The 25,881-nt window shown below is 44.5% G+C and overlaps 1 protein-coding gene across 1 annotated transcript in view; it reads right to left on the bottom strand.

The window, feature by feature from the left end:
* Positions 1 to 22,679, bottom strand: part of akap9 (A-kinase anchoring protein 9) — a 57,773-nt gene extending 35,094 nt beyond the window's left edge. The window contains exons 1-12 of the mRNA XM_088986891.1: positions 22,496 to 22,679; positions 17,658 to 17,906; positions 17,079 to 17,123; positions 16,727 to 16,792; positions 12,884 to 13,027; positions 12,567 to 12,722; positions 11,431 to 11,628; positions 7,685 to 10,132; positions 5,232 to 5,346; positions 4,837 to 5,035; positions 1,988 to 2,039; positions 391 to 672 (exon numbers count right to left, since the gene is read on the bottom strand). Of these exons, the coding sequence (XP_088843017.1) occupies positions 391 to 672; positions 1,988 to 2,039; positions 4,837 to 5,035; positions 5,232 to 5,346; positions 7,685 to 10,132; positions 11,431 to 11,628; positions 12,567 to 12,722; positions 12,884 to 13,027; positions 16,727 to 16,792; positions 17,079 to 17,123; positions 17,658 to 17,906; positions 22,496 to 22,543 (4,002 nt within the window). The 5' untranslated portion in view covers positions 22,544 to 22,679. The remainder of the gene's footprint in view (positions 1 to 390; positions 673 to 1,987; positions 2,040 to 4,836; positions 5,036 to 5,231; positions 5,347 to 7,684; positions 10,133 to 11,430; positions 11,629 to 12,566; positions 12,723 to 12,883; positions 13,028 to 16,726; positions 16,793 to 17,078; positions 17,124 to 17,657; positions 17,907 to 22,495) is intronic.
* Between the last annotated feature and the right edge of the window lie 3,202 nt (positions 22,680 to 25,881).

The following is a 25,881-nucleotide window of genomic DNA, read 5'->3' as shown; positions in this document are numbered from 1 at the left end:
GATTCACCATCGCGTTATTTATGTAGTTTTCCTTCTAATTTCGCGATCAACGCAGTGTTTTCAGACGAAAAAAAGTAGCCAAAATGCATTGTGTGTCACATTGTTGGTCAGGGGCGTTCCCTCCGTGACGTCACTTATGGCATCGTCATCAACTCCAAAACAAGACTTCATGAATATTCAGTCTTAAACGAGTCTTAAACGTAAAATATAGCTATATGCGGTGGAATCTTTGTAAATGCGCTCAGTAGAAGTCATTTGAAGTGATTTGACAAATTATGGACGCAACTTGTCGGGGGGTGTCGGTTGTCCTTTAAATGTAGGCACATGTAGATCAAATGCAGGGGGCCCACACCATGGCTACTCGGCAGCGTGAACGCAACAGTCACCTACCTTAGCAACTCCCACCTCAACGCTCAGCTTCCCTTGCAACTCGCCGGCAACGCCCGCGGTCTCCGAGAATCTCTGGACTCCTTCGTCGGTGCCTCGTTCGTCCCTGCTCTTCCTCTCCAGTTGTTGCCTCAGCCGAGTCAGCTCTTCGCTGTGCTGCGTCTTGAGCGCCGCCACTTCTTGGAGGTACTCATCGTACAGTGCCCTCCTCAGCGCCTGCAACTTGGCGCTCAAGCCCAAGCGGGAGCCCGAAGCCCACTGGGACAGCTGCTCCTCGGACAGATCCTGAAGAAGCAAAACAAAAGCACCTCTTTGACTCTTGGATCAATACACTCCGTTGTTTCCTCGTCTCGTGATGAGTCCCGAACATCAGACTGGAACTTTCAAAGTAATGAGGATGGAAAGAAAGGCAGCAACTACTAGTACACGCTATACAGGAGGATTATGTAACGTCCTATCCTTTTAATCATTCGATATAGGACAGTTCATCCTGCTGCTTCTAGAGCAAAAAGGGAAGGGGGGGTTACGTTAGGGCAGGGGATATTTAGGGCATATCATGCCCTAAAGCCTGCTACCGAGTGCACTCGCTTAACGCCCGCACGCCAATCAACTCCGTAGGAGGATATAATGATGTGAGACAAGGCCATTCGGAATAGTTGTTACGAACGCATGAGAGTCCATGTTTTAAAAGACAACCGACACCTCCGGACAAGTTACATTCATAATTTGTAAAATCACTTAAAATGACTTCTACTGAGCGCATTTGACGAAGATTCCACCGCATATAGCTATATTTTACGTTTTAAGACGCGCGCTGAATATTCATGAAGTCTTGTTTTCGAGTTGATGACGATGCCCTAAGTGACATCACATTCGGAAAGAGAAAGCGACACACAATGCATTTTGGGTACTTTTTTTGTCTAAAAACACGGTATTGATCACGAAATTAGAAGGAAAACTACACAAACAACGCAATGGTGAATCGTTGTGTGTCGCAGCCAATTGCGGTAACACGCATAAAGATGTAAGTTTACACAAATTCCCAGTGGACAAATCTTGTACATTTTCTGGCCGCTACATTGGAGTCCAGACGGCTCGAATTGATAGGGAAGGACTTCTTTAAACGATTGCAAACATTTATGCTTTCCTCTTCAGAACTATTTGAATCATATTCAAAACTGGATGAGTAACAAGAAAGCATCTTGTCCGAATCTGAACTCTCTGAAGCCATTGTTTTGATTCTGGAGCAAGGCAGTTTGTGAAGGAGTATCCTGGCATGACGTCATGAACAAGGGGGCGGGACTCTCTGAATCTGCCCAGTTCCGAGCTCATTTTGTGGCAGTTATGGGACACTTTAAGTCATTTTTATTTGTGTTTTGCATTTGACTAAAAATATCAGCCTGCCTGTTTTGGGTATTTTAGATGTGATAAAGTGTTTTTCTGATGTCAGTTCGGAAACAAAAAATGGTGTCGGTTGTCCTTTAAGTTGTGCAGTACTGCTTTGTTGTTTTACGTTTGCTATTCTGTGTTTTAGCAGCTAATTGAATAAAGATGCATTGCAGTGGATTGGATGTAAGGGGCGAGATAAATGCAGTCAAACCTTCAGCTCCTGTGGGTATTCCTCGCCATGGCCTTTGCTGGAGTGTGGGCCACTGGAAAAGGTGACATACGGGGAGAGTAAAGTCAGTTGTAAATTCACGATTCGCATTCGTTGCTTCCTTGGTTGTCAAAATGCATTGCAGGAACATCTGAAGACTCAAATTATCTAAAAACGGAATAGTTACATTAATGTAATAAGAGTTTATTGCCACTTTAGAACGATGAGAAAAAGAGGCCTAAAAGGCTCAAATAAGTGAAATGATGAAAAACAGCGACAAAAGTTGAGGGTGATTGAATATTTTCAAATAAAAGCAGATTTTGTTTTATTAACTCATTCACTGCCATCCCCAAATTTATTCAGGAATTGAAAATATCATGTGGAGCGCCATTCCCCAATTTGTTTGGGTTTGTTTTTTTTCTTGCGGGATGCCGATAAAGTGCTGGTAAGACCTCTGGCAAAGTTTTAACCTTCCACGAGGTCGGCATCATTCCCCTTTTTTCCATGTTCGGGCTTTGTTCCAGTTTCAGCTGTTGTTAAAGTCAAAGTCAGATTTATTGTCAAATATGCTATGCATGACATACAGCAAAGATGAAATTAATGTCCTCTCGGACGCAGCGTGCAAGGCACTAATAACGTGGCTAAAAAAGACATACAATTGACAACAGACAATACATGTAATTTCTGAATGTAAAGTGAGGTAGTGTCATATGTGAAGTGAGGTAGTGACGTATGTTAAATGAGTTAGTGACGTATGTAAAGTGAGGTAGTGACGTATATAAAGTGACGTAATGTAGTAATGCAAAAACAAACAAGAAAGGGTTGAAGTGGTTGAAGTGAGGTCTTGCAGAGAAAAAAATGAGAAAGAACAAAAAATAGAGTTCAGGATGATAGTACAGCGTGTAGTGTGTCCTCAGAATTCGGTGAATGTGGCAGTGGGAAGGGGCAGGGTGGGCAGGGCTGGGAGGGAGTTGAGTCTCCGGACTGCCTGGTGGCAGAAACTGTCCTTGAGCCTGCTGGTCTTGGCTCAGAGACTCGTCAGTCTCCTACCCGATGGTAGTAGGCTGAAGAGGCTGTGGGAGGGGTGGGCGGGTTCACCAGCGATCCTGATGGCTCTGCAGGTGAGGCGGGTGTTGTAATTGTCCTGAAGGGGGAGAGAGAGACACCGATGTTCTTCTCAGCTGTCCTCACGATGCGCTGCAGAGTCTTACGGCAGGACACGGTGCAGGCGCCGTGCCACACGGTGATACAGCTGGTCAGGATGCTCTCGATGGTACCGCGGTAGAAGGATGTCGTGATGGGGGTCAGCTCGTCAACTCTTTTGAGCTTGCGGAGGAAGTATAGACGCTGGTGGGATTTCTTGGCCAGTGATGACGTGTTGTAGCTCCAGGACAGGTCAAGTCGATGAACAGCATTCTGACGCAAGAGTCTCTGGTCTCCAGGTGGGTGAGCGCTGTGTGGAGAGCTGTGGAGATGGCATCATCGGTCGAGCGGTTGGGCCGATATGAAAACTGGAAAGGGTCGTGGTTGGGGTGGGAGGGCAGCCTTGATGTGGTTCATAACTAGCCGCTCGAAGCACTTCATGAGGATGGGAGTGAGTGCGACTGGGCGGTAGTCGTTGTGGCAGGTGGGGGACAACTTTTTGGGACCGGGATGACGGTGGTGGCTTTGAGGCACGTGGGCACAACAGCCTGGCTCAGAGAGGTGTTGAAGATGTCTGTGAAGACATCTGTGAGCTCATCCGCACAGTCTCTCAGGACACGGCCAGGAATGCCGTCGGGACCCGGGGCTCTGCGTGTGTTGGTCCCTCTGAGGGATCGCCTCACGCTGTCCTGGGACAGTATCAGCACCTGGTCGCCAGGAGGTGGTGGGATCTTCTGTGCTGGAGTGCTGTTGTCTGCTTCGAAGCGGACGAAGAAGTCATTCAGCTGGTTCAGCAGAGTGGTGGAGTTCTCGCAGATCTGTGGAGAGGGCTTGTAGTCTGTGATGGTCTGTATCCCACCCCACAGGTTCCTGGTGTCTCTGCTGTCTCTGAAGTGGCTGGGGATCCTTCTGGAGTGCTGTCTCTTGGCCATCTTGATGCCACGTGACAGGTTGGCCCTGGCTGTCCTCAGGCCCAGCTCATCGCCAGTTTTGTAGGCAGCGTTCCTAGCCCTAAGGAGCCTGTGGACTTCACCCGTCATGGTGTCAGATCTGGTGACAGTCACGTCATCCATGCACTTCCTCATGTAGGAGGTTACAGAGTCTGTGTACTCTTGGAGGTCTGTGGTGTTGTAGGTGGCCGCTTGTCAGTGTTGGACCCATCAGGTCACACCCTTATCTGCTTCTTGACTGGTTTGACGAATTTGACAAGTGGCCTGTATGCGGGCATTAACATGATAGTGGAGTGGTCAGACGCTCCTAGGTGGGGGAGGGGGTATGCTTTGTAGGCTTCATTGTGTGTGGTGAAAAAAATGTTGTCAAAGCGCAATATAAACCAATATGTATGCATTGCATCGTATTGTATTTTGGACAGCCACCCGCATTTCAAACTCATATTTGCTATCAATTTGCTATCTGTCTAGCTAGCTAGCTATGTAGCTGGCTATTTATTAGCTATATGTCTATCTAGCTAGTTAGCTAACTATCTATCTATTAGCTATCTGTTAGCTAGCTAGCATTCTGTTTAAGTTACTTCCAGGTTGAGTGAACGCTGGCGCATGTGGCTGCCGCTGCTCACCTGCAGAAAAAACGATTTTGCGACTGTAAAGTGACCATGAGAGTTTTGAAAGGCGCTTAGAAATTAAATGGATTCTTATTATCATTTAGGAATTAACTTTGTCACTGGCTCCAGTCAATTGTTGCGATCTCACCTGCTCTGGATTTGCAGGCTTAGGAGCTCCCGCAGTTGACTACGCAGCACTGCAATTTCAGCGCCGCAGCGCTCTTCCGTCTCGACGAGGCTCTTCTGGTATTGAGCTTGGAGGCGTGCCATTTCCTGCCGCTGACCCTCCTGGAGCTGGTGATGTTTCTCCGCCGCCACAGCCTTCACCCTTTGAACCTCGTCCGAATCTGATTGAGCAAAGTGGCAATTCGATATACAGTTTCCCAACTGAATTGCAGTTGACCTAACAGTATAGTAAAGTATTTTTTTAAAGATATTTCATCTCTCACGAGCACACATTTTCACTTTTAATATGGCCGTTTCTGGAACGTACGCCAGCGAGACATCGTGGCTGTCATTACACAGACCACACCATGAGCTGACCTTGGTCACCGGCATCCTTCTGATTGTCCACCTCCTCCTGCAAGAGTTCCAGCTGAGCAGCGTGGATGCGAGTCAAACTGCCAGGCTGCGCCTCCAACTGAAAGTTGCATTCACCCTTAGCAAAGGAAAAAGTTTGGAAAAAGAATGCATCAACATACCGTATTTTCCGGTGTATAAGCCTTGATCTTCTTCAAAAGATGACCCTCTGCCTTATACGCGGGTGCGCCTTATGTATGGAAAATGTTTGAAAATCCACCATTCGTTAGGGGTGCGCCTTATACATTGGAAAACAGTAACTGCGGATGGGAATAGGATTGTGACAAGATGTGACAGCCTTTACCATAAGTGCATTTGAATGGTACTAGTAAGAGGGAGCACATAACTTACTCTGGCATCCCTTCACTGGCTCCATTTCAGAGTTCTTTTCAAGATTTGTTTTCTAATCTTTAAAGGACAGTCAACATCATTTTTTCGTTTCCTAACCGACATCAGAAAAATGTTTTATAGCATCTAAAATACCCAAAACACGCAAGCTGATATTTTTAGTCAAATGCAAAACACCACTAGAAATGACTTGGTGTCCCAAAACTGCCACAAAATGAGCTTGGAACTGGGCAGATTCAGAGAGTCCCGCCCCCCTTGTTTGTGACATCACGCCAGGATACTCCTTCACTAACTGCCTTGCTCCAAAATCTTTATGCGTGCTACCGCAATTGGCTGCAACACACAACGATTCACCATCGCGTTATTTATGTAGTTTTCCTTCTAATGTCGCGATCAACACGGTGTTTTCAAATGAAAAAAGTACCCAAAATGCATTGTGTGTCGCTTTCTCGGTCAGGGGCGTTCCCTCAGTGACGTCACTTAGGGCTTCGTCATCAACTCGAAAACAAGACTTCATGAATATTCAGTGCTAGTCGTAAAAGGTAAAATATAACTATATGCGTAATAGTTGTATTAAGTTAAATTAGATAGTTATATGCGGTCGAATCTTTGTGAAATGCGCTCAGTAGAAGTCATTTTACAAATTATGAATGCAACTTCTAGAGGTGTCGGTTGTCATTTAAACGGCCTCGCTCATCCACCCCTACACACCTCTTCCCGGCGCCTCAGGTCTGCTGACTAGACATTATTAGATCTTCCAAAAACTAATCGGAGGCTGCCACTTTTTTTGGCAAGCCGTATCACATAGTTGTCCATGTTAAGCGCTTTGTTCCAGCTTCAGCTGTTGTTAATGCGCTATATAAAGCAATATGTATTCATGGCATCGATATGCGCTTTTGCATCATAAAAGACATTTTTTCTCATTTGTGGCAGAGCCTTACAAATAGCGCGTGGGTTTTGCATCTGTGTTGATAAATCAATAGCGCTCATCAATGCGACTAATCCCACTTCAATGACAGTGGGTAGGAACAAGACAATTACCGGGACGATAAACATAAAGCAAGGACTCCACTCAATGTGATTTATGCATCAGTGCTAATTCATCCTGGCTGAGTAATTATGTGACTGCTGTTGCGCTGCCTTCGATTTCAGAGGTTTCACCGGCTTTGTTAGATGTCGCCATACATACCGTATTTTCCGGTGCACAAGGTGTACCGGAGTATAAGGCACACCCCCAATGAATTGTGCCTTTTTCCATATACAGTACAAGGTGCATCTTCAATGAATGAAAATGTTTTCCAAATACGTATTATAAATATCTACGTTTTCCAAACATAAGGCGCACTCCATATAAGGCGCTGGGGGGGTTACGCACGACTTCTTCACCAGGGGGAAATGACAGTAGTTGCCGGACCTGTTGTGGCTCAATAATATTTCACATATAAGGCGCAGGGTCACCTTTAAAAAAAAAATCAACACTTTTGGGTGTGCCTTACACACCGGAAAATACCGAACCTTATATTTGGAAAACTTTTATGCATGTATACTTTTTTTCGTTCATTGATGGTGCGCCTTATAGTCCGTCTGGTGCGCCTTATGTATGGAAAAAGGTTGAAAATACACCATTCACTGGTTGTGCAACTTATAGAACTGAAAATACAGTATTAATGTGAGCAATTGAAAAGATTTTAGGGCGGGGGAGCGGGGCATTAATTACTTGCTGATTTTATTGTCGTACCACATTAGGGGGTGCACCAGTTGCACTCGGCAGAGCAAAAATGCTCTGTTTCCTTTTTCAAATTGTATTCCTCCCTTAACACGCGTCACACTTGACTAACAGCGCCAACGTAAAAACCAAAAACCTGTTGTATAACTCGGCATTCAGAGTCTTGCGGCAAGCCAGGCGCATTGACAGTACTCAGGTGGCTCGTTAGTGGAGCATCAAGTCCGTTTTCACGCAGCAGGAAGTGGAGAATATCATTTAAAAAAAGGCATCATCATATAAGTAAGTGAATATGAAGGAGGAGGGTAGGGGGGGGTAAAGGCTGATGCAGCGAACGCGTTTGTACCTGTTTGATGGTGCCATCTCCTTGGCAGCCGTCAGCCTCATCGACACGAACGTGGCCGTCCGTCTGCATGGTGCGTTCTGCGGCACTTGTAGCTCTGCTATTTTCTTCCTCCTCTTCCTCCTCCTCCTTTTGCTTGGCTGCCTCTGAGGGGCCGCCGCCAAAGCCGCTCTCTCTGCGCTCCTGCTTCAACCTCTGACGCCTTTTGCGCCGGTTGGAGCCCGAGACGCCGGTGGCGGGCTTGAGCGGCGATGTTGGTTGTTCCTTTGAGGGCTGAGATGACCTGCGGAGCTCCAAAGTCTGCCGGGCGCCGTCTCGCTCCGCTTCTGCCGCGTTCAGGCGCAACTGGAGAGCTTCAATCTCTCCTTGTAGGGAGCAAATGTGTGCGTGCTGGTCCTCTGTTCTCGTTGTGTTAACCTCTTCCAGATTTTCTTTCAAGCGTTGAATTTGATTCTGGGCGACCATGAGTTGCTCCGTCGCTTGGGAAAGATTCGCCGTCAGGCTTTCTTTCTCGCTCAAGCTCTCTGCGAGTTTGGCGGAGGCTTGTTCCACAGCCTCGGCGCACCTTTTGGCATTCTCGCCTTGCAGGTCGGCCATTTTGGCCTGCAGTTCAAGCACTTCCTTCAAGTTCTTCTCCTCCAGTCGCGTTTTTGCTTCAAAAAGGCATGAGTACTCGTCCTTCAGTTCCTGGTAGTTGACTTCGAAATTCTTTTCCGCAAAGGAAAAGGTGGTGCGCTGCTTTTCGATCTCATCCTTCAGCTGTGCGGAGAGTGTCTCCATTTCCGCGGCTTTGGCGTCATTTTCTAGCTGTCGGACTTTCCATTTGCTCTCCCAGTTTCGATCCACCTCTTGAAGAACCTCCATCTTCTTCTGCAAAATTTGGAATTCGTTCTCCAACTTGGCTCGTTGCTCTGCTCCCTTCCGCAGATCTACCAGCTCGACCTGAAGCTCCCGCAGTTGCCCCAGAAGCTCGTCCTCTTTGGAGCTGTGCAAGGCCAGCTTGAGATCTTCCTTGAGGCCGACGATCTGGTGCGAGAGGTCTTCTCGTTCGTTGGAAAATGCAGCTTTTTCCTTTTGTAACAGATGGAGCTGGTCTTCGTAGTTGAGGCGCAGGTCATCCAGAGATCTTTGGTGTTTGCTGGCAGCTTGGTTCAGGAGGTTTTCGGCGTTGAGGAAGCTTTCTCGACGGAGTTCTTCCCGGAGATGCGTCAGTTCCTCCTCGTGGCTGAACAGTAATTGCGTTCGCAGTCTCTCCAGCTCAGCCTCCTGCGACTCGGCCATGCGGCCCAGGACGGCGTCCTTCTCCCGTTCCAACATCTCCAGCTTGATCTTGTAGTTGGTCGTCTCCGACTCGTGCTGGGCCTCAACCTTGAGCGCCGCCTCCCCAGCGTCAGCCAGTCGGCGGCGCAGGTCTTCGGTCATGTCCGAAAGGCGCCGCACCTCATCGTGCTGGCTCTGCCGTGAGACAAGACGATTAGACGCCAGCTCAGCTTTTTCCCTCGCTGAACAAAGCTCTCCACGGAGGTTCTGGAGCTCGGCTTGGAGGCAACAGTTTTCCTGGTTGAATTTGTTTTTGGATTCCGTCAGAGTTTTTTGAAGCTCCTGAATCTTCCCGTTGAGATTTTCCTTGATGGTGGAATTTTGAGACAGTAGATGTTCCCTTTCGGCGCGATGTTGCTCCATTTCGGCGCGATGCTCCGCTGCGGCTTGCTCCATACGCAACGTGTTCTGCTGGTTGAGCTCCTGCTTCATGTGGACAATCTGCTGACCATACATCTCGTCCAGCTCCGCCCTGAGGAGATCCAGCTTCCGGATAGTGTCCTCCTGCATTCTTTGGACGGCGTCCCCCTCGGATAGGCTATCCCGGTGACACCGCCTTTGCAGATCCTCGACCGTTCCCATGAGCTGCTTAATCTCTTCAGAAGACGTCCGCTCCCTCCGCCGGGAGCCGTCGAGCTCACTTTGCGCTTTTTCAAGGTGCAATTTACAACTTTCCATTTCGCCTTTACTGCATTCTAAATCACGCATGGCGTTGTGGAGGTCGCTCAGGCATTTTTCAAGCTCCAACTCCTTGGCGGCCACTCGCTGCTGGAGAACGTGCACGCTTTGCTGCGACAACTCAAGCTCCTCCTCGAGCCGGTTGAAAGAACAATCCCGTTCGGAAATGACTCTCTCTTGCTCGGCGATGATCAGGTCCTTCTCATCCGATGCCTGAATGTCGTTGGCCGATTGTCCCAAAATGGCGATTTCTTCTCGGAAGAGGTTCAGTGACACCGTCTGCTCAGACAGCAGAAGGTTCTTCTCCTTTAGCGTGGTGGCCAGAGTCTCTTCTGCCGCTCTCAGGTCGGCAAGAGACTGATCTTGATTGATGATGATCTTTTCTTTCTCGGCGAGGAGCAAATCCTTCTCATTTAGCCTTTGTGTGAATGACTCCTCTGATCTTCTCCCTGACTATAATAGCAGTCAAATAAAAGCAACACTGAGCATTCATTATGTAATTGCGAAATCCTCAGGCGGCATTTTTTTTTTGTTCACAAGACTTGCTGCAAACCAAACAGCCTCAACCGTGGCACATAAGCAGCCTCAAGTACTGTAGAATGTTATTTTGTTTTAAACTCATTTTGCACCTAACACACGGTGCTGAGCAAAAAAACTCCTGATGTGTTGAATTGTGGCCTCTTTCGATTTTGGTGAGTTGCTGACATTTCACCATTTTGAATAGAAACAATTAAATTTGAGCACGTCACTTTGCAAACATTTTTTAAAGGCCACCATTTTAGGTGCAAGTGGGAATCACTGCTTCACAACAATGTGCCATTAGCGACATTATTTCAGTTAGCAAAGCACGTTAGCAAACCGCGCAGCCTGAAGCAAAGTCAACCTTGCAAGAAGGAGAAAAGCCGCCTGTTTCCCCATCGTGGGACTATTAAAGATTTTCTGATTCAGAAGCGTGTCACCGTGGCAACCTGAATAAAACAAGTACGCTACTAGCATGATTAATGTCATGTTTTTTGAATGTGCTCAATTTGGCAAAAAAAAAAAAAAGCATCGACGTCCGGTTCCACCGCAGGTATGTAATAATCATAATCATCATAATAATCATAATAGTAGTAAGTGATCTTTCATCACTTTGCTGCTGTGAAATGTAAATGTCTCCACTGTGAGACTAATAAAGGCATATCCAATCCAATCCAATCCAATAATACATGTTATTGTCTAGCTATCTAGCTGGCTATGTGACTAGCTACCTAACTAGCTATCTATTTGCAATCCATTTGCTACTTATTAGCTATCTAGCTGGCTGGCTAGCTATCTATTTGGCTAGATACCTCGGTAGCTATCTATTTGCAAGCTATTTGCAATCTTGCTGGCAATCTATGAGCTATTTGGCTGGCTATCTATTAGCCTGATGGTTGTCTCGCTATTTAGCTAGCTATTTGGCTAACTATTTGAATAGCTATATACCTAGCTGGGTAGCCATCTATTAGCTATTTAGTTATCTAGCTGGCTGGCTATCTAGCTATCTATTAGCTAGCTAGCACGCTTTCTATATATTTGAGTTACTTCTGGGCTGAGTGAACGCTGGCGCATGTGGCTGCCACTGCTCACCCAAAGAAAAACAGATCCTGTCACTGTAAGGTGACGTTGAGAATTTTGAAAGGCGCTTACAAATGAAATGTATTATTATTATTATTATTATTATTATTATTATTACTGCTGACAGGGAACAGACAGAATATGGAACTGACCGACTCCATGTCGCCGATTTTACTCCGGAGCTGATCGATGAGCTCCAGCTGTCCGTCGCTCTTCTCCTGCTTCTTCAAGGCTTCCACATTGGCCTCCTCCAGCTGCAGCTGGTAATCCGCCAGCTGCTGCCGAGCCTGAAGCAGGTCAGCAGCCGTGCAGCTGTGGCTGGTGGTCCGCAGGGTCTCGCCGGCCTGCAACTGGAAAAAGACTCGTCGTCATCATCAAAAGAATGATCAAGATGGCGTCCGAGGAGGCAGCCGTCAGCAAGTGCTCTCACGAGCTTTGCTTAAGATTGAATGACTGTCTTTGTGTTGTCATATTATTTTGTTTTTTACTTCAAGATGGCACCAAGAGAGTTGCTGTATTTCCAGCACATCTTGTATTTTGTTTTTCTACTTCTTCCTTTTCTCTTCATAACTTTGCTGCTGTGAAATGTAAATTTCTCCACTGTGAGACCAATATAAAGGTTAATCCAATCCAATTAAATCCTCTTTTTTGTAACTACAAGGACTATTTTGCATTTTTGGGCTTATTTCCATTGCGAAAATATGGCAGTTTTTATTAATAATTGACAGGTGGAGCTGAAATGACATTTGACTGTGGATGACTTCTCGTCAATCTAATTTCTAACGTATCATGAGGGTGCAGTAAGTGCTTAAGATTGAATAATTTTACATTTTATTTCTAAGCGCCTTTAAAAACTCTCGAGGACACTTTACAGTCACGGGATAAGGACATTTTTTTTCTGCGGGTGAGCAGCGGCAGCCATTTCCACCAGCGTCACTCAACGCAGAAGTAACTCAAACTCATGTCACTTGCATTGCATTATTTGTTATTGTGTGTTTTTTGGGTGTTTTGACTTCAAGATGGCGCCACAAGAGTAGCTTCCTTTACAGCAGATCCTTCATTTCCTTTCCTCTTACTTTCATCACTTTGCTGCTGTGGAATGTAAATTTCTCTACTGCAAGATTAATAAAGGCTAATCCGCTCCAATCCAATCATAATCGGAAAAACTTTCATCTGGATTTAGGTATCGATGAGTCATATTATGGAAAATGGATACCATTTTGAATGGTTATAGGTAAAAATATGTGGATTAGAAACAAAATAAAATGTGACCAGATCCATCTCCCACCTGCTGGAACTGTAGCTGGAGTTTTTGGCTCTGCTCAGTCAGCACCAGGAATTCCTTCATGATCTCCTCTTTCTCTTCGCGAGCCTGCTGGAGGTTGGCGGTGAGCTGGGTGATGATGGTGTCTCTCTGCTTCAGGGCGGCCTCAAAATCCTGCAGCTGGTAGTAAAACGTTCCGGATGAGTGCAAGCAAAGACGGTGAAGCACAATTTAGAGAGTTGGAGTCAGCCACGATTGTGCTTGTTTTATCCAGCTCCTTTATTCAATAGAGTAACCTTCAGGGTCCTAATAGTCATGTTTCACATTGAATTGCTATTTACCTTCTGTACACCCTCTGTTCCAAACTCCGCGCGCATTTCCTCAAGCTCCTGACTCAACTCCACCACTGCCCTGGTCTTAGCTGCAAGCGCCTCCTTGACATCCTGTATTGTGCCTCCCTTCATCACTTTTCGCTCGGCCTCTTCCTGAACAAGCAAGAGCGATGAGAGCGTATGTAGCTTTCCGCAAGAAACAACCAAAATGGACACAAAGGGCTTTTAAAGGACAACCGACACCATTTTTTTGTTTCTTAACTGACAACAGAAGCACGTTTTATAATATCTAAAATACCCAAAACACGTAGGCTGATATTTTTAGTCAAATGCCAAACACCAATAAAAATGACTTAAAGTGTCCCAAAACTGCCACAAAATGAGCTTGGAACTGGGCAGATTCAGAAAGTCCTGCCCCCTTGTTCGTGACATCACGCCATGATACTCCTTCACAAACTGCCTTGCTCCAGAATCAAAACAATGGCTTCAGAGAGTTCAGACTCTGAGGAGATGCTTTCTTGTTACTCATCCAGTTATGAATATGATTCAAATACAGTGAGACCTTAACTTACGAACTTAATTGGTTCCCAGACAGAGTGTGTAAGGCGAAAAGTGTGTATCTAAAAAAAAAAAAATTCCCATAGGAAACCATTAAAAATGGGAATAATCCGTTCCCGGGTTTCCATAATGTTGCTTTCTGAATAATCCGTTCCCGGGTTTCCATAAACGATTCTTATCAACTAAATAAGCCTTAAAACTACACACAACCTACCTTATCCTATGTATAATAAATGTGCTATTGTATTGTAATGAAAGAAATACACTGCACTATATAATAAAGTCACTTTATTTACATTTGTGATGGTCATTGATGGCTATTAATTGACACCTGTTGCTTTCTGACTTGTAAGGTCTTACGAAACTGAGGCATCACATTATCATTCATCATGTTGATGATTCTTATAGCCTTTTCTGAATGGAACTTTTCAATAAAAGCCTGCACATCAACTGTTGAATGGCCTGCTTCTGCTTCTCCTCTTGAAGGCAAATCAAATTCTCTGTGTTGATGACCTCATTATGGTCAGCAACAAGCTCCTCGATGTCATCTGCATTCACTTCGAGTAGGTGCGGGCAGAGATTTTATGACAACAAAAGGCGCGAGTCCGATGATTCCACGGACGCGGAATAAAACGTGACAAAAGAAGGCGGGCGGGGCAAATAAAATGGGACACTCGCGTCTAACAATCACGTCATGCAAAGCAAACTTTTGGAGCACAAGACATAGCGATGCACTTTGGTCGTAATCATGTCACTGGTCAGGTGACAGTGACTCGTTGAAATGAAATTAAATTGAAGTGTCGCGAGCGGCAGCCACGCCCAAGCTGTCAACTCGCACGTGACAATTTAGCGTGACTATTGACACGCTGTTCCGGTGTGTGTGAAAACACTAGCTCTGATTGGTTTACCATGACACATGACTCTACCCTTTACCCAATCACTTCTATCGCATCTTGACAGGGGAGTGCCTTCAAGTGTAGCAACACAAAAACGTTGGCAAGTGTTTGTCACCGCTCATTAGACAATGCTTTCAAAACAGCCTAGAGTCATAAGAAGTCGTGCGCTATTCTCGAACGTGAACGCACCCCAAGTCTTGGATGACAAATAAACAGAGCAGAGTAGACGTGTACGGCTGGTAGTTTCTTCAATTTATTCATAGTAACGCACCACATTTGAACTGAGGCTGAACACGAGCCTGTGGTGTTTATTTTCCGGTCCCATAATAGTAAAATTATCAGCAAAAAGCTCCAAGTAGGCGATCGACGTGTGCATTCAATGAGAAGGGGTATGGAAAGTAGCGCCGGCTGGAGCGCGATTCAGTCATGTGCGTCCGCCAAAGATCACTTTCGCCAGATCCGAAAGGTCGTGTGCTTGATCGACCGGCCGTGGTGGGTGTGTATTATGAAAATAGTGCTTATTGTAAGGCCTAATTTATTTATTATAAGGCATAAATTTGGCGTTCGTATGATGAAAAGTTCGTATTATAAGGCGTTCGTAAGTTGAGGTCTCACTGTAGTTTTGAAGAGGAAAACAGATTTTTGCAATCGAACAAAGAAGTCCTTCCGTATCAATTCGAGCCGTCTGCAAGCGATGAAACTGGTGAAGATCTGAACTCCAATGTAGCGCCCAGAAAATGCACTGGGAATTTGTGTAAACGTACACCTTCATTATGCGTGTTATCGCAATTGGCTGCGACACACAACGATTCACCATCGCGTTATTTATGTAGTGTTCCTTCTAATTTCGCCATCAACACGGTGTTTTCAGATGAAAAAAAGGACCACAAAATGCATTGTGTGTCGCTTTCTCTGTCAGGGACGTTCCGAATGTGACGTCACTTCTGGCATCGTCATCAACTTGAAAACAAGACTATGAATATTCAGCGAGAGTCTTAAAACGTAATATATAGTTATATGCCAGGTGTCGGGAACCTATGGCTTGCGAGCCAAAAATGGCTTTTTTGATGATTGCATATGGCTCGCCGATACAACTAAATACATATTCTCGTTTTTTTCGCCGTTCATTTCCTATTGGGGCTGCAGTTGGTGGAAAGCATAATTTTGATTGGCTGACACTGACCTAGGTTGGCCAAAAGCGCCATTTTGATTGGATGATACTGGCCGTCATGTTGAAACGGGTAAACGGCCCTTTAAATGAGCCCAACGAGTGCATTTCAGCTCGAATGCACCGGAGCATTCGCCTTTGAGGACAGAAAAGGTTCTGATTCTAATTTGCAATGAAACAATACCATCGATTAAACAGTCGAATGTCAGTGACATTTTAACAAGCCCCATGTTATTGTTAGCATAAATATACTTCTGCGAGAAGATATTGCAGATAGCAAGTGTGGAAGCTTATGAGCCGTGTGCAGGTTAGCTAGCAGTAACTTCGCCTCTGGACCGGCAAGTTGAATTTCATCCTGATTGAAATCCTGATGTATTTTGTTTTTCTACTTTCATTCCTTTCATCACTTTGCTGCTGTGAAATGTAAATTTCTCCACTGTGAGACTAATAAAGGCATATCCAATATCCAATATCCAATCCAATTGTTTGCATGGATTTTTACCAATCACGAGGAACGGAAAACCGTTCATGTTAACGGTGAGTACTATCACAAAGTTATATTAAATAATACATTCTGACATTTTGTTGAAAAGTGGACGTGCGTGCGTGCGTGTGTGTGTGTGCACATACAAACACGCGCGTGCACGCACACCCGTGTGTGTGTGTGTGTGTGTGTGTGTGTGTGTGTGTGTGTGTGTGTGTGTGTGTGTGTGTGTGTGTGTGTGTGTGTGTGTGCGCGCGCCTGTGTGTGGCTCTCACTGAAAAACATTTCTAAATATTTTACTTTTATGGCTCTCTTCGTCAAAAAGGTTTCGACCCCTGCTATATGCAGTGGAATCTTTGTAAAATGCCCATAGTAGAAGTCATTTGAAGTGATTTTACAAATTATGGACGCAACTTGTCCGGAGGTGTCGGTTGTCCTTTAAACAACAACCAAGCGATGCAGCAATAGACTTGAAAAGCGTAGAAATGACAAGTCTCTGCTTCCATTGGCCTGAATCGATTAGATTGATCAACATCTCCAAAGGCCAAGCAAAAGAAAAGGGTCAGTGTGACCCTCTGGGCATGCAACTATCACCAAAGCTCCATGGAGAAGAATTTCAAAGGTTAGTAGAGTATCAACACTGGGTCAGCGAGGAGATTCTAAATATGTTAAGCAAATGGCGAGTCAGCGGAGGTTTCGGCCATCAGGGTCCATGAGCAGAGAGCCGCTTGATCGGATTACTGTACCCAAATAAAATCCTCAGAGGACGTCGTCATGAGATTGGCCGTCATCTCACGGCAGCCGTTGACCTGCTATGTCACACATCACATCACATGGATATCACATGGATAATTGGAAAATATACTTGACGGAGAAAAAAAGGGTGATAGAACGTCTGTTATTAATTTTATAGTATTTTTTGGTTTGGTGGTATGAATTGAGATTTTTTGTGAATGAAAAAGCGGCACCCTGGTTCATTAAAGGTTGGGGGGAAAAACGCTCTCGAGCAAAGTACACACATATCAATAATCGATTGATCATTTGACATGCAGCTCAGTGACTATTAGGCCCACACTGAAAGCTTTGCAAATTTCTTACCTCAGAGGAATAATCTTCTGCCGTCGTCGACAGTTCACTCTCAGGCTGCAGCACAAAAAGGTGACTTTTTTTTTCATTGCGCTTCACAAGATTATAGCGACACATGGTTGAAGTTGGATACAATGCGGATAAAACTCAATGATGTACAAATGTGAGAATAGATGCAAATGTCTCCATTGTGGGACGAATAAAGGTTTTCTGATTCTGATTAAAGCGCGATTAAAAAGCACTCAGAGGTCGCCGGAGTTGGTTGAGACCCACTGTTTCCATAGCAACCACTGCTTATTTGTGCATCAAACGCACAGGCGTTCGGGGAAAGCGCCTGTAATAATGGGACAAAACGTGATTGACAGCAAATGAGAATCTTTTGCTATGCAAAAGAGCAAAGGCTACAGGTTTTTTAACGAAACAAACTTGTACTTAAGTTGCATTTTTGGCATTGCTAGCGGCCTTTGCCTAAAAAGCTCCTGCCGTGCAGCATCAACAATGAAAACGTTGAAGATGTCCACAGTTTTATGTCAAATAGTGAAACTGGCGAAACGTCAGGTTCTCAGGCCTCAAGAATCAAGCAGGACGTACCTCGATAGTGTAAGTCTGTTCATGCTTGACGGACTCCCCACTGCAAAGAGTCTTGGAGAAGCTCAGCTCAGCGGCAGGTTGTGCCTCTTTATTTGCTCCCGGCATTCGATGTTGATCACCGCCTGACTGGTCCTCCCTGCCCGTCGAGCGATCAGGTTCCACGCTTCCCTGCGATTGCTGCTCGGACTTCTTTTTCTTCTTCTTGCTCTGAGAATCCGCGTGAGCTTTCCGTTGACGGTACTCGGCCAGCTGCAAAAAAGAAACAGACGTGTTTCAGAAACACTTGGACATTTTTGTGCAAGTTCATCCCTAGAAAACAAATGAAATTACCCTTTGCCTGCACAATTTGGAGAAAGTCAACCGAAACATGTCATCGTCCCCGTTCGGAGCATCCATGTAACATGCATCGCGTGTCTTTTGCCATCACAGCAGGTGCTAATCCCAACTAAGGGATTAGACTTCAAACCATGTCAACGATCAGTATAAACTGGCCTGGATCTTGGCAAGAATCATGCGTCACTTTTTAAGTGGTCTCTTAAAGGACAACCGACGTCACTTTTTTTGTTTTCTAACTGATATCAGAAAAACCTTTTATAGCATCTAAAATACCCAAAACACACAGAATGATATTTTTAGTCAAATGCAAGACACCAATAAAAATAACTTAAAGTGTTTAAAAAGTACTTCAATTTGAAACCGGAAGTGGCCAGTTTCAGAAGGTCTCGCCCCCATGTTCGTGGTCTCACGGCAAGACGTCTTGCCTTGCTCCAGAATCAAAACAATGGCTTCTCAGATTTGGAGAATATGCTTTCTTGTTACTCATCCAGTTATGAATATGATTCAAATAGTTCTGAAGAGGAAGCATACATGTTTGCAATCGATTAAAGAATTTATTCCGTATCATTTTGAGGGGGGAAATGTAGCACAGAATGTGTGTCAGGGCGACAAAGCTCCGTGGAAAGCTTCGTGGATTAATTCCTTACAATTTTTGTCAGTGAATATCAAATAGATGCTTGGTGCCACACACAAGGATTTACCATCGCGTTATTTATGTGTTTTCCTTCTAATTTCGTCATCAACACGAAGTTTTCAGACTAAAAAAAGTATTGCAAAATGCATTGAGGTGATGCAAGGTATGTCCTTTCTCGATGAGGGGCGTTCCTTCAGTGACGTAGGGTGAGGACTCGTCACCAACTCAAAAACAAGACTTCCTGAATATTCAGTGCGAGTCTTAAAACGTAAAATATAGCTATATGTGGTGGAATCTTTGTAAAATACGCTCAGTAGAAGTCATTTGAAGCCATTTTACAATTTATGGACACAACTTGTCCGGAGACGTCGGTTGTCCTGCAAAAGGACAATAGACACCATTTTTTTGTTTCCCAACTGACATCAGAAAAATGTTTCATCGCATCTAAAATACCCAAAACACACAGGTTGATATTTTTAGTCAAATGCAAAACATCAATAAAAATGACTTAAAGTGTCCCAAAACTGCCACAAAATGACCTCGGAACTGGAGCAATTCAGAAAGTACCACCCCCTTGTTCATGATGTCACTATTGGTCACACACTGCCTTGCTCCAGAATCAAACCAATGCCTTCAGAGTTCAGATTCGGAGAAGATGCTTTTTTGTAACTCATCCAGTTATGAATATGATTCAAATACAGTGGTACCTCGGTTCTCGTACGCCTCACAGTTCGAACAAATCGGAGTTCGAACAAAATATTCGAGATATTCTTGCTTCGTAGTTCGAACACCAATCAGTGTTCGAACGCCAATATGATGCGTACGCGAGGGTGGGGTGCTGAGCGGCGTACGGGTGTATCGCTCTTTCTGTGACCAACTGTGGTCGCTTGCGGACGTGCTGCGTTTTGCTCTAGCGTTTAATAAAGGTGTACGAAGAGTTCTAGCCCCTAATCATGCCTCCAAAGAAAGTAAGTGCTGCTAAAAATGACAAAAGAAAAGTAGTGTGTACAACTATTGCATTTAAGAAATAAATAATCGCAAAATATGAAGGAGGTGTTGTCTGATCTGGCTAGGGAATACAGCATGGCGAAATCTGCAATCAGTACGATATTAAAGAATAAGGAGGCTGTGAAATATAGTGATGTGGCTGTGGGAGTGAGAGCAAGTGTCATTGGATAGATATTTTAAGAGAAAAGAACATCCTGTAGCCGAGTCATCCGTAGCTGTCACGTTCCGAGCAAGAGTGACAGCAGCTGACTCGTCGGAACGTAGTGGAATGTTTGTGATCCCAAAGCAGGCGGCAAAGACGGACTACCCAAGCAAGATGTTTATTCACAAATAAAAGAAAGCACAGCGAGTAAGAAGGCAGGGGGTGATCCGACTCGCTTACTACGCCAAAAAGCAAATGACACACGAGGGTGCAAAATTACGCAATCCCGGAAGATTACATAAATTTACGGGACGCAGGGAAAACACCTCGGACCGGATACACTCGCGCACGAAGGAAGAGTCCAGGTACGGTGGCGAGGTGAGTCAATCATCCGACATTGGCGAGGTGATCGCGAACCGTGACATCACTTAGGGCAGGGGTCAGGAACCTTTTTGACTAAGAGAGCCATAAAAATAAAAATATTTAGAAATGTTTTTCAGCGAGAGCCACACGCACGCGCGCACGCGCGCACGCGCACATACAAACGCTCGCGTGCGCGCGCTCACACACACACGCACGCGCGCACACACAAACGCGCGCGCGCACACACACACGCGCGCACACACACACACGCACGCGCGGCCACTTTTCAACAAAATATCAGAATGTATTATTTAAAGTAACTTTGTGATAGTACTCACCGTTAACATGAATGGTTTTCCGTTCCTCGTGTTTGGTAAAAATCCAGGAAAACGATCGGAATGAAATTCAATTTGCCGGTCCAGAGGCGGAGTTACTGCTAGCTAGCCTGCACACGGCTCATAAGCTTCCACACTTGCTATCTGCAATCTCCTTCTCGCAGAAGTATGTCGATGCTAATGTTAACATGGGGCTTGTTAAAATGTCACTGACATTCGACTGTTTCATCGATGGTATTGTTTCATTGCAAATTAGAATCAGAACATTTTCTCTCCTCTAATGCTCCGGTGCATTCAGGCTGAAGTGCACAAGTTGGGCTCATTTAAAGGGGTGTTTACCTGTTTCAACATGACGGCCACTATCATCCAATCAACATGGCGCTTTCGGCCATTCTAGGTCAGTGTCATCCAATCAAAATTGCGCTTTCCGCCAACTGCAGCCCCAACGGGAAATGAACGACGAAAAAAACGACAATATGTATTATAATATGTAATATTTATCGGCGAGCCATATGCAATCAGCAAAAGAGCCATATATGGCTCGCGAGCCATAGGTTCCCGACCCCTGACTTAGGGCATCGTCATCAACTCGAAAACAAGACTTCCTGAATATTCAGCACGAGTCTTAAAACGTAAAATATAGCTATATGCGGTGGAATCTTTGTAAAATGCGCTCAGTAGAAGTCATTTGAAGTGATTTTACAAATTATGGACAAAACTTGTCCGAAGGTGTCAGTAGTCCTTTAAAAAAATACAGAAATTAAAATAAAAATCTTTCATTTCCCAATCACTCACTTGGCAATTATCTTTGCTTTTGTGTGCAGGTGTGTGTGTGTCAACATTCCACCCATTTCTGTAGATGCCTTTACTGCTAAATCGATCGACATGTGAGCCAGCTAAGACGTCCGTTTAACTTGATTAGATCACTTGAACAGTTAATCCACAGCGCGTTCCAACTAAATTTTCACCATAACATAAAATGTTCAGGTGATTTTGTAAATGGTTTTCAAGATTGTCTTTTCGTATCATAAAAAATTGCCATCACAACCCCAAATGGTAATTTGATCTGATCTGTTTTTTTTCTCCAAAATTTTTATCCCAGTCATATATCAATGTGTCCACTGAGGACAGAATTTGAGAACAATTTCTTAAGTCTACCTGGGAAAGCATTTGAAATGAAAAATGGAAATGTTTGGTGATGTAAATGGGTCGTGGACTTGATCGTGGTTATTGCAAGTAAGTGGCATGCCAGTAAATAATAAATGCTCTACACATCCAGTAAATTCAATAATATCCATTCCACCACCACCCATTTTTGCTCACTTCAAAAATGGGTGGCTTCAAACCAAAGGTGGTATGTTCCAAGTTGTTGAATACATTTACATATTAATTCCATGCAATAGATGTCGGAATTATGGATTTTTGTCATATCCTTCTTTTGAGACTTCATTACACAACAAAAATAATACTTAGGGAGGGAAGCTTTGTTCCTTGATGACTAATTTTTGATTACCTCTCAACATAAGAAGCCAGGCACATTGTATTTTAATTGACTTCCAAATGATTGGAGCACAATCAGTTTGTAGGCATGCATAATAAGTCACTGTGACCTAATTTGTAAGAGTGCAAATGGACACGGACAAAGGCAGCACAATTCTGGAATGGGGGGTATATTTGTGTCTAGTTAATCCTGTTACACCTGCCTGTCAGTGTCCCGAAAAGGGGAGGCGTCGAAAAGTCTCCACTTCCCTACCGATTATGTACTGAATTGAAGCACTCTAGTTTTAAACAAACAATGAAGTTTGTCATGCAGAATGACACGATAGTGTAGTGGGATAGCAAAGAGGCAAACCCGCTGTCAAATTCGGAGTGCACGTTAAGGATTGACAGCTGTGAGTGACGGCGGCTAAACAACTGACAGGCCAAAACATGACTTTTTAAAATAAAAAGGCATTTTTTTCTTCATGTTAACTTTCAACATCGGTGTTTAAGAGTTATGCTAACAGCGTACGAGTCGTACCTTCGCTTTGCCGGTCTCGAGTTTCTTTTGCCGTTCCTCGTCTTCCATGGCCACCGTGGCTAAAACATACAAAGAAGGGATCACCGGTGTATCTTCACCGGTGGTGAAGTTTGTGGGGCAGCGACAGTTTGCAATCGGCCGCCGTTCGCATTTTCTCAGGGATTGCCTCCTTGTTGGCAGTCGGCAGCCATGTTCTTTTCCACGTAAACGTAACACCCCGTGCGTGATGACGTCTAATAGGTGGCATGTCGCCACGTTTCCTGCATTCCAGCGGTGTTGCCTTCAAGGACTAGAATTGTTGTCAGTAATTATTTTTTTTACAAATGATAGCAGCCCCATGGATTATTTCGTGTGGCAAACCGAATACCACCCGCCCCCCGCGGCCTGCCATCCTTCCCGTTTCCCATTTCTCGCTGGTGCAAAAAAAACTGATTCAAATTAGTATGCAGTGTGTAAATGTTGAAAACATAACATTTAATACAATTTTAGTGCATGCAGATTCGAAAGCTGTGACCCATACACTCACTATTCATTGTCCTATTTGCAGTAGAAGTAAATTGGTTGCCGGTTGATTTTTTTTCTGCATTTGATACAACATTGACCAATACTGGTCAATGTTGCAAAAATATATTTAAAAAAAACATACAGACTAGATTAGTTGCCTTTTCTTATCATTAGTTTCCTCCCATCCTAATTCATTTCTGAAGTAGGATCCACTTCATTGATGAAGTACTAGTAGAGTGGTACTAATTGTTCTCCCACCAAAATGACTGCTACTGTTTCTATGGTAACAGACAGAGTGCTGTCCCAGTTCGAAGAGCTGTACTTTTTTTCATAAAGAAAAGGTTGAACCCCCCCCCCTTCCCCACCCACACTGGTTAAATTACACATGTGAGACCTTTGAAATCATCATCTCGAAAATGTTCTGTTCCCCTGCAACGTACCCGCAGCGGCAGATGAGGAGGACGAGGACGCTCTGTGCCTTCTGTTGATGGGAGTGGAGCAACTTATCGTCTGACAGATCTTGAATTCTACCCATCTTCTTTTAGACATGCTGTATTTAACTTGATGCCAACTGTGTGAGCAGTTATTTTTTTTTGTCGCAGGAACAGAGGGAACTGCTGGGCATCTGAAAGTTTAGGAACGGATCTGAATTATTCATTCGTCAAGGGAGTAATGTGTCACCAGCCCTTAAGCATGCGCGTCATATACAATTCGACATTAGGATCAGGACTTAAATGAACGTTAAGGGAAATGAGAGTATTGTGAAATACGATTGTAAACTTTCACGGCTAAATTAATTCAGAAAATACAGGAGGATGAAAAAATGATCATACAAACCTTGCACACCACACTTTGAAGCTCTGGTTCTGCAGGTTCAAAGAACAATTCATCCTGGTATACTCATTGTGACTGCATTTCAACAGTAGCCAAAATGGAACTGTATAGTGCCACTTAGCAGTTTTTTTGACAACGATACTAGTGCAGCGTGTTCTACCGGAAACAAATTCCTTGTGTGTTCTACATACTTGGCAATAAAGATGATTCTGATTCTGATGTGATGACAATACAACAATAATAACAGCTCCCCATTACTTCATATGTATTTCTCTTTTAATCACCCTCAGAAGTGAAAGCTGTTTTGCATTATGAATAGCTTGTGCTTTGGTTAAAATATTCATAAGTGGAGGCCCTCTTCACTGTTGAGAGGCCAAGGATCAGTCGATCCGTGTGGCTTGTGGCCAGCATGAAAGGGGGAAAAAGATTGGATTGTTTTTGAGAGTCGTACAAGATTTCCGAGCTCATTTTTTATCATTATGGTATGACTTGGAAAGTCAAATGTTTTTTTGAAGTCGAACTTTGTGTAAAAATAATTCTTCTTCTTTTCCTTTCGGGTTTTCCCCTCAGGGGTCGCCACAGCGAATCAATGTCCTCCATCTATCCCGGTTTTGTGCATCCTCTTCTCTAACACCAGCTACCTTCATGTCCTCTTTGACCACATCCATAAACCTCCTCTTCGGTCTTCCTCTCAGTCTCCTGCCTGGAAGTTCAAGGCTCAGCATCCTTCTGCCGATATAGTCGTTCTCTCTCCTCTGGACATGTCCAAACCATCTCAGTCTGGCCTTTCTGACTTTCTCTGAAAAGCCTCTAATATGAGTTGTCCCTCTAATGTACTCATTCCTGATCCTATCCACCCTGGTCACTCCCAAAGAAAACCTCAACATATTCAGCTCTGCTACCTCCAGCTCTGCTTCCTGTCTTTTCTTCAGTGGCATTGTCTCCAGTCCAAACATCATGGCTGGTCTCACCACTGTTTTATATATTTTCATTCCATCCTAGCTGAAACCCTTCTGTCACACATCACACCTGATATTTTTCTCCAGCCGCTCCAGCCTGCCTGGACACGCTTCTTCACCTCTTTTCCACACTCTCCTTTGCTCTGGACAGTTGACCCCAAGTACTTAAAATCCTCCACCTTCTTTATCACCTCTCCCTGTAGCATTACTCTTGCACGTGGATCCCTCTCATTCACACACATATATTCTGTCTTGATGCGACTGATCTTCATTCCTCTCCTTTCCAGGGCATATCTCCACATCTCTAGTTTCTCCGCCACCTGCTCCCCGTTCTCGCTACAGATCACAATGTCATCTGCAAACATCATGGTCCAAGGAGATTCTTGTCTAACATCGTCTGTCAGATTGCCCATCACCATAGCAAATAAGAAGGGGCTCAGAGCTGACCCCTGGTGGAGTCTCAACTCCACCTTGAATTCCTCCGTCACACCGACAGCACACCTCACAACTGTCTTACAGTCATGATACATGTCTTGCACCGCTCAGACATACTTTTCTGTCACTCCAGACTTCCTCATGCAATGCCACAGCTCTTCTCTGGGCACCCTGTCGTACACTGTCTCCAGATCTACAAAGAAACAGTGCAATTCCTTCTGACCTTCTCTGTACTTCAGCATTCTTAAAGCAAACACTGCATCTGTTGTACTCTTTTTGGCATGAAGCCATACTGCTGCTCACAAATGTTCACTTCTGCTCTTAGTCTAGCTTCAACTACTCTTTCCCAGAGTTTCATTGTATGGCTCATCAGCTTTATTCCTCTGTAGTTAGTACAACTGCACATCTCCTTTGTTCTTAAAAATGGGCATGAGTACACTTTGTCGACATTCTTCTTTGTGTAAAAATTAACCCTGCGTAAAACGACAAAATATTATCATGTGACTGTAAAGTGTCCTTGAATTTTTTGAACGTCACTAATAATAAAATGTATATTATTATAATAATACAGTTGTGTCACATTATTCCATTCCACTCCATTTCAACCTTCTGGTCGGGTGCTGAATAATGACATTATCACAAGATGGCGCCCGA

The sequence above is a fragment of the Hippocampus bargibanti genome, linkage group LG20 (assembly GCF_051943395.1).
Source record: "Hippocampus bargibanti isolate YZ-2025 linkage group LG20, ASM5194339v1, whole genome shotgun sequence".
NCBI classification, from domain to species: domain Eukaryota; kingdom Metazoa; phylum Chordata; class Actinopteri; order Syngnathiformes; family Syngnathidae; genus Hippocampus; species Hippocampus bargibanti.
The sequence above is the reverse complement of the archived record's forward strand: the minus strand, read 5'-3'. Positions and strand labels throughout refer to the sequence as shown.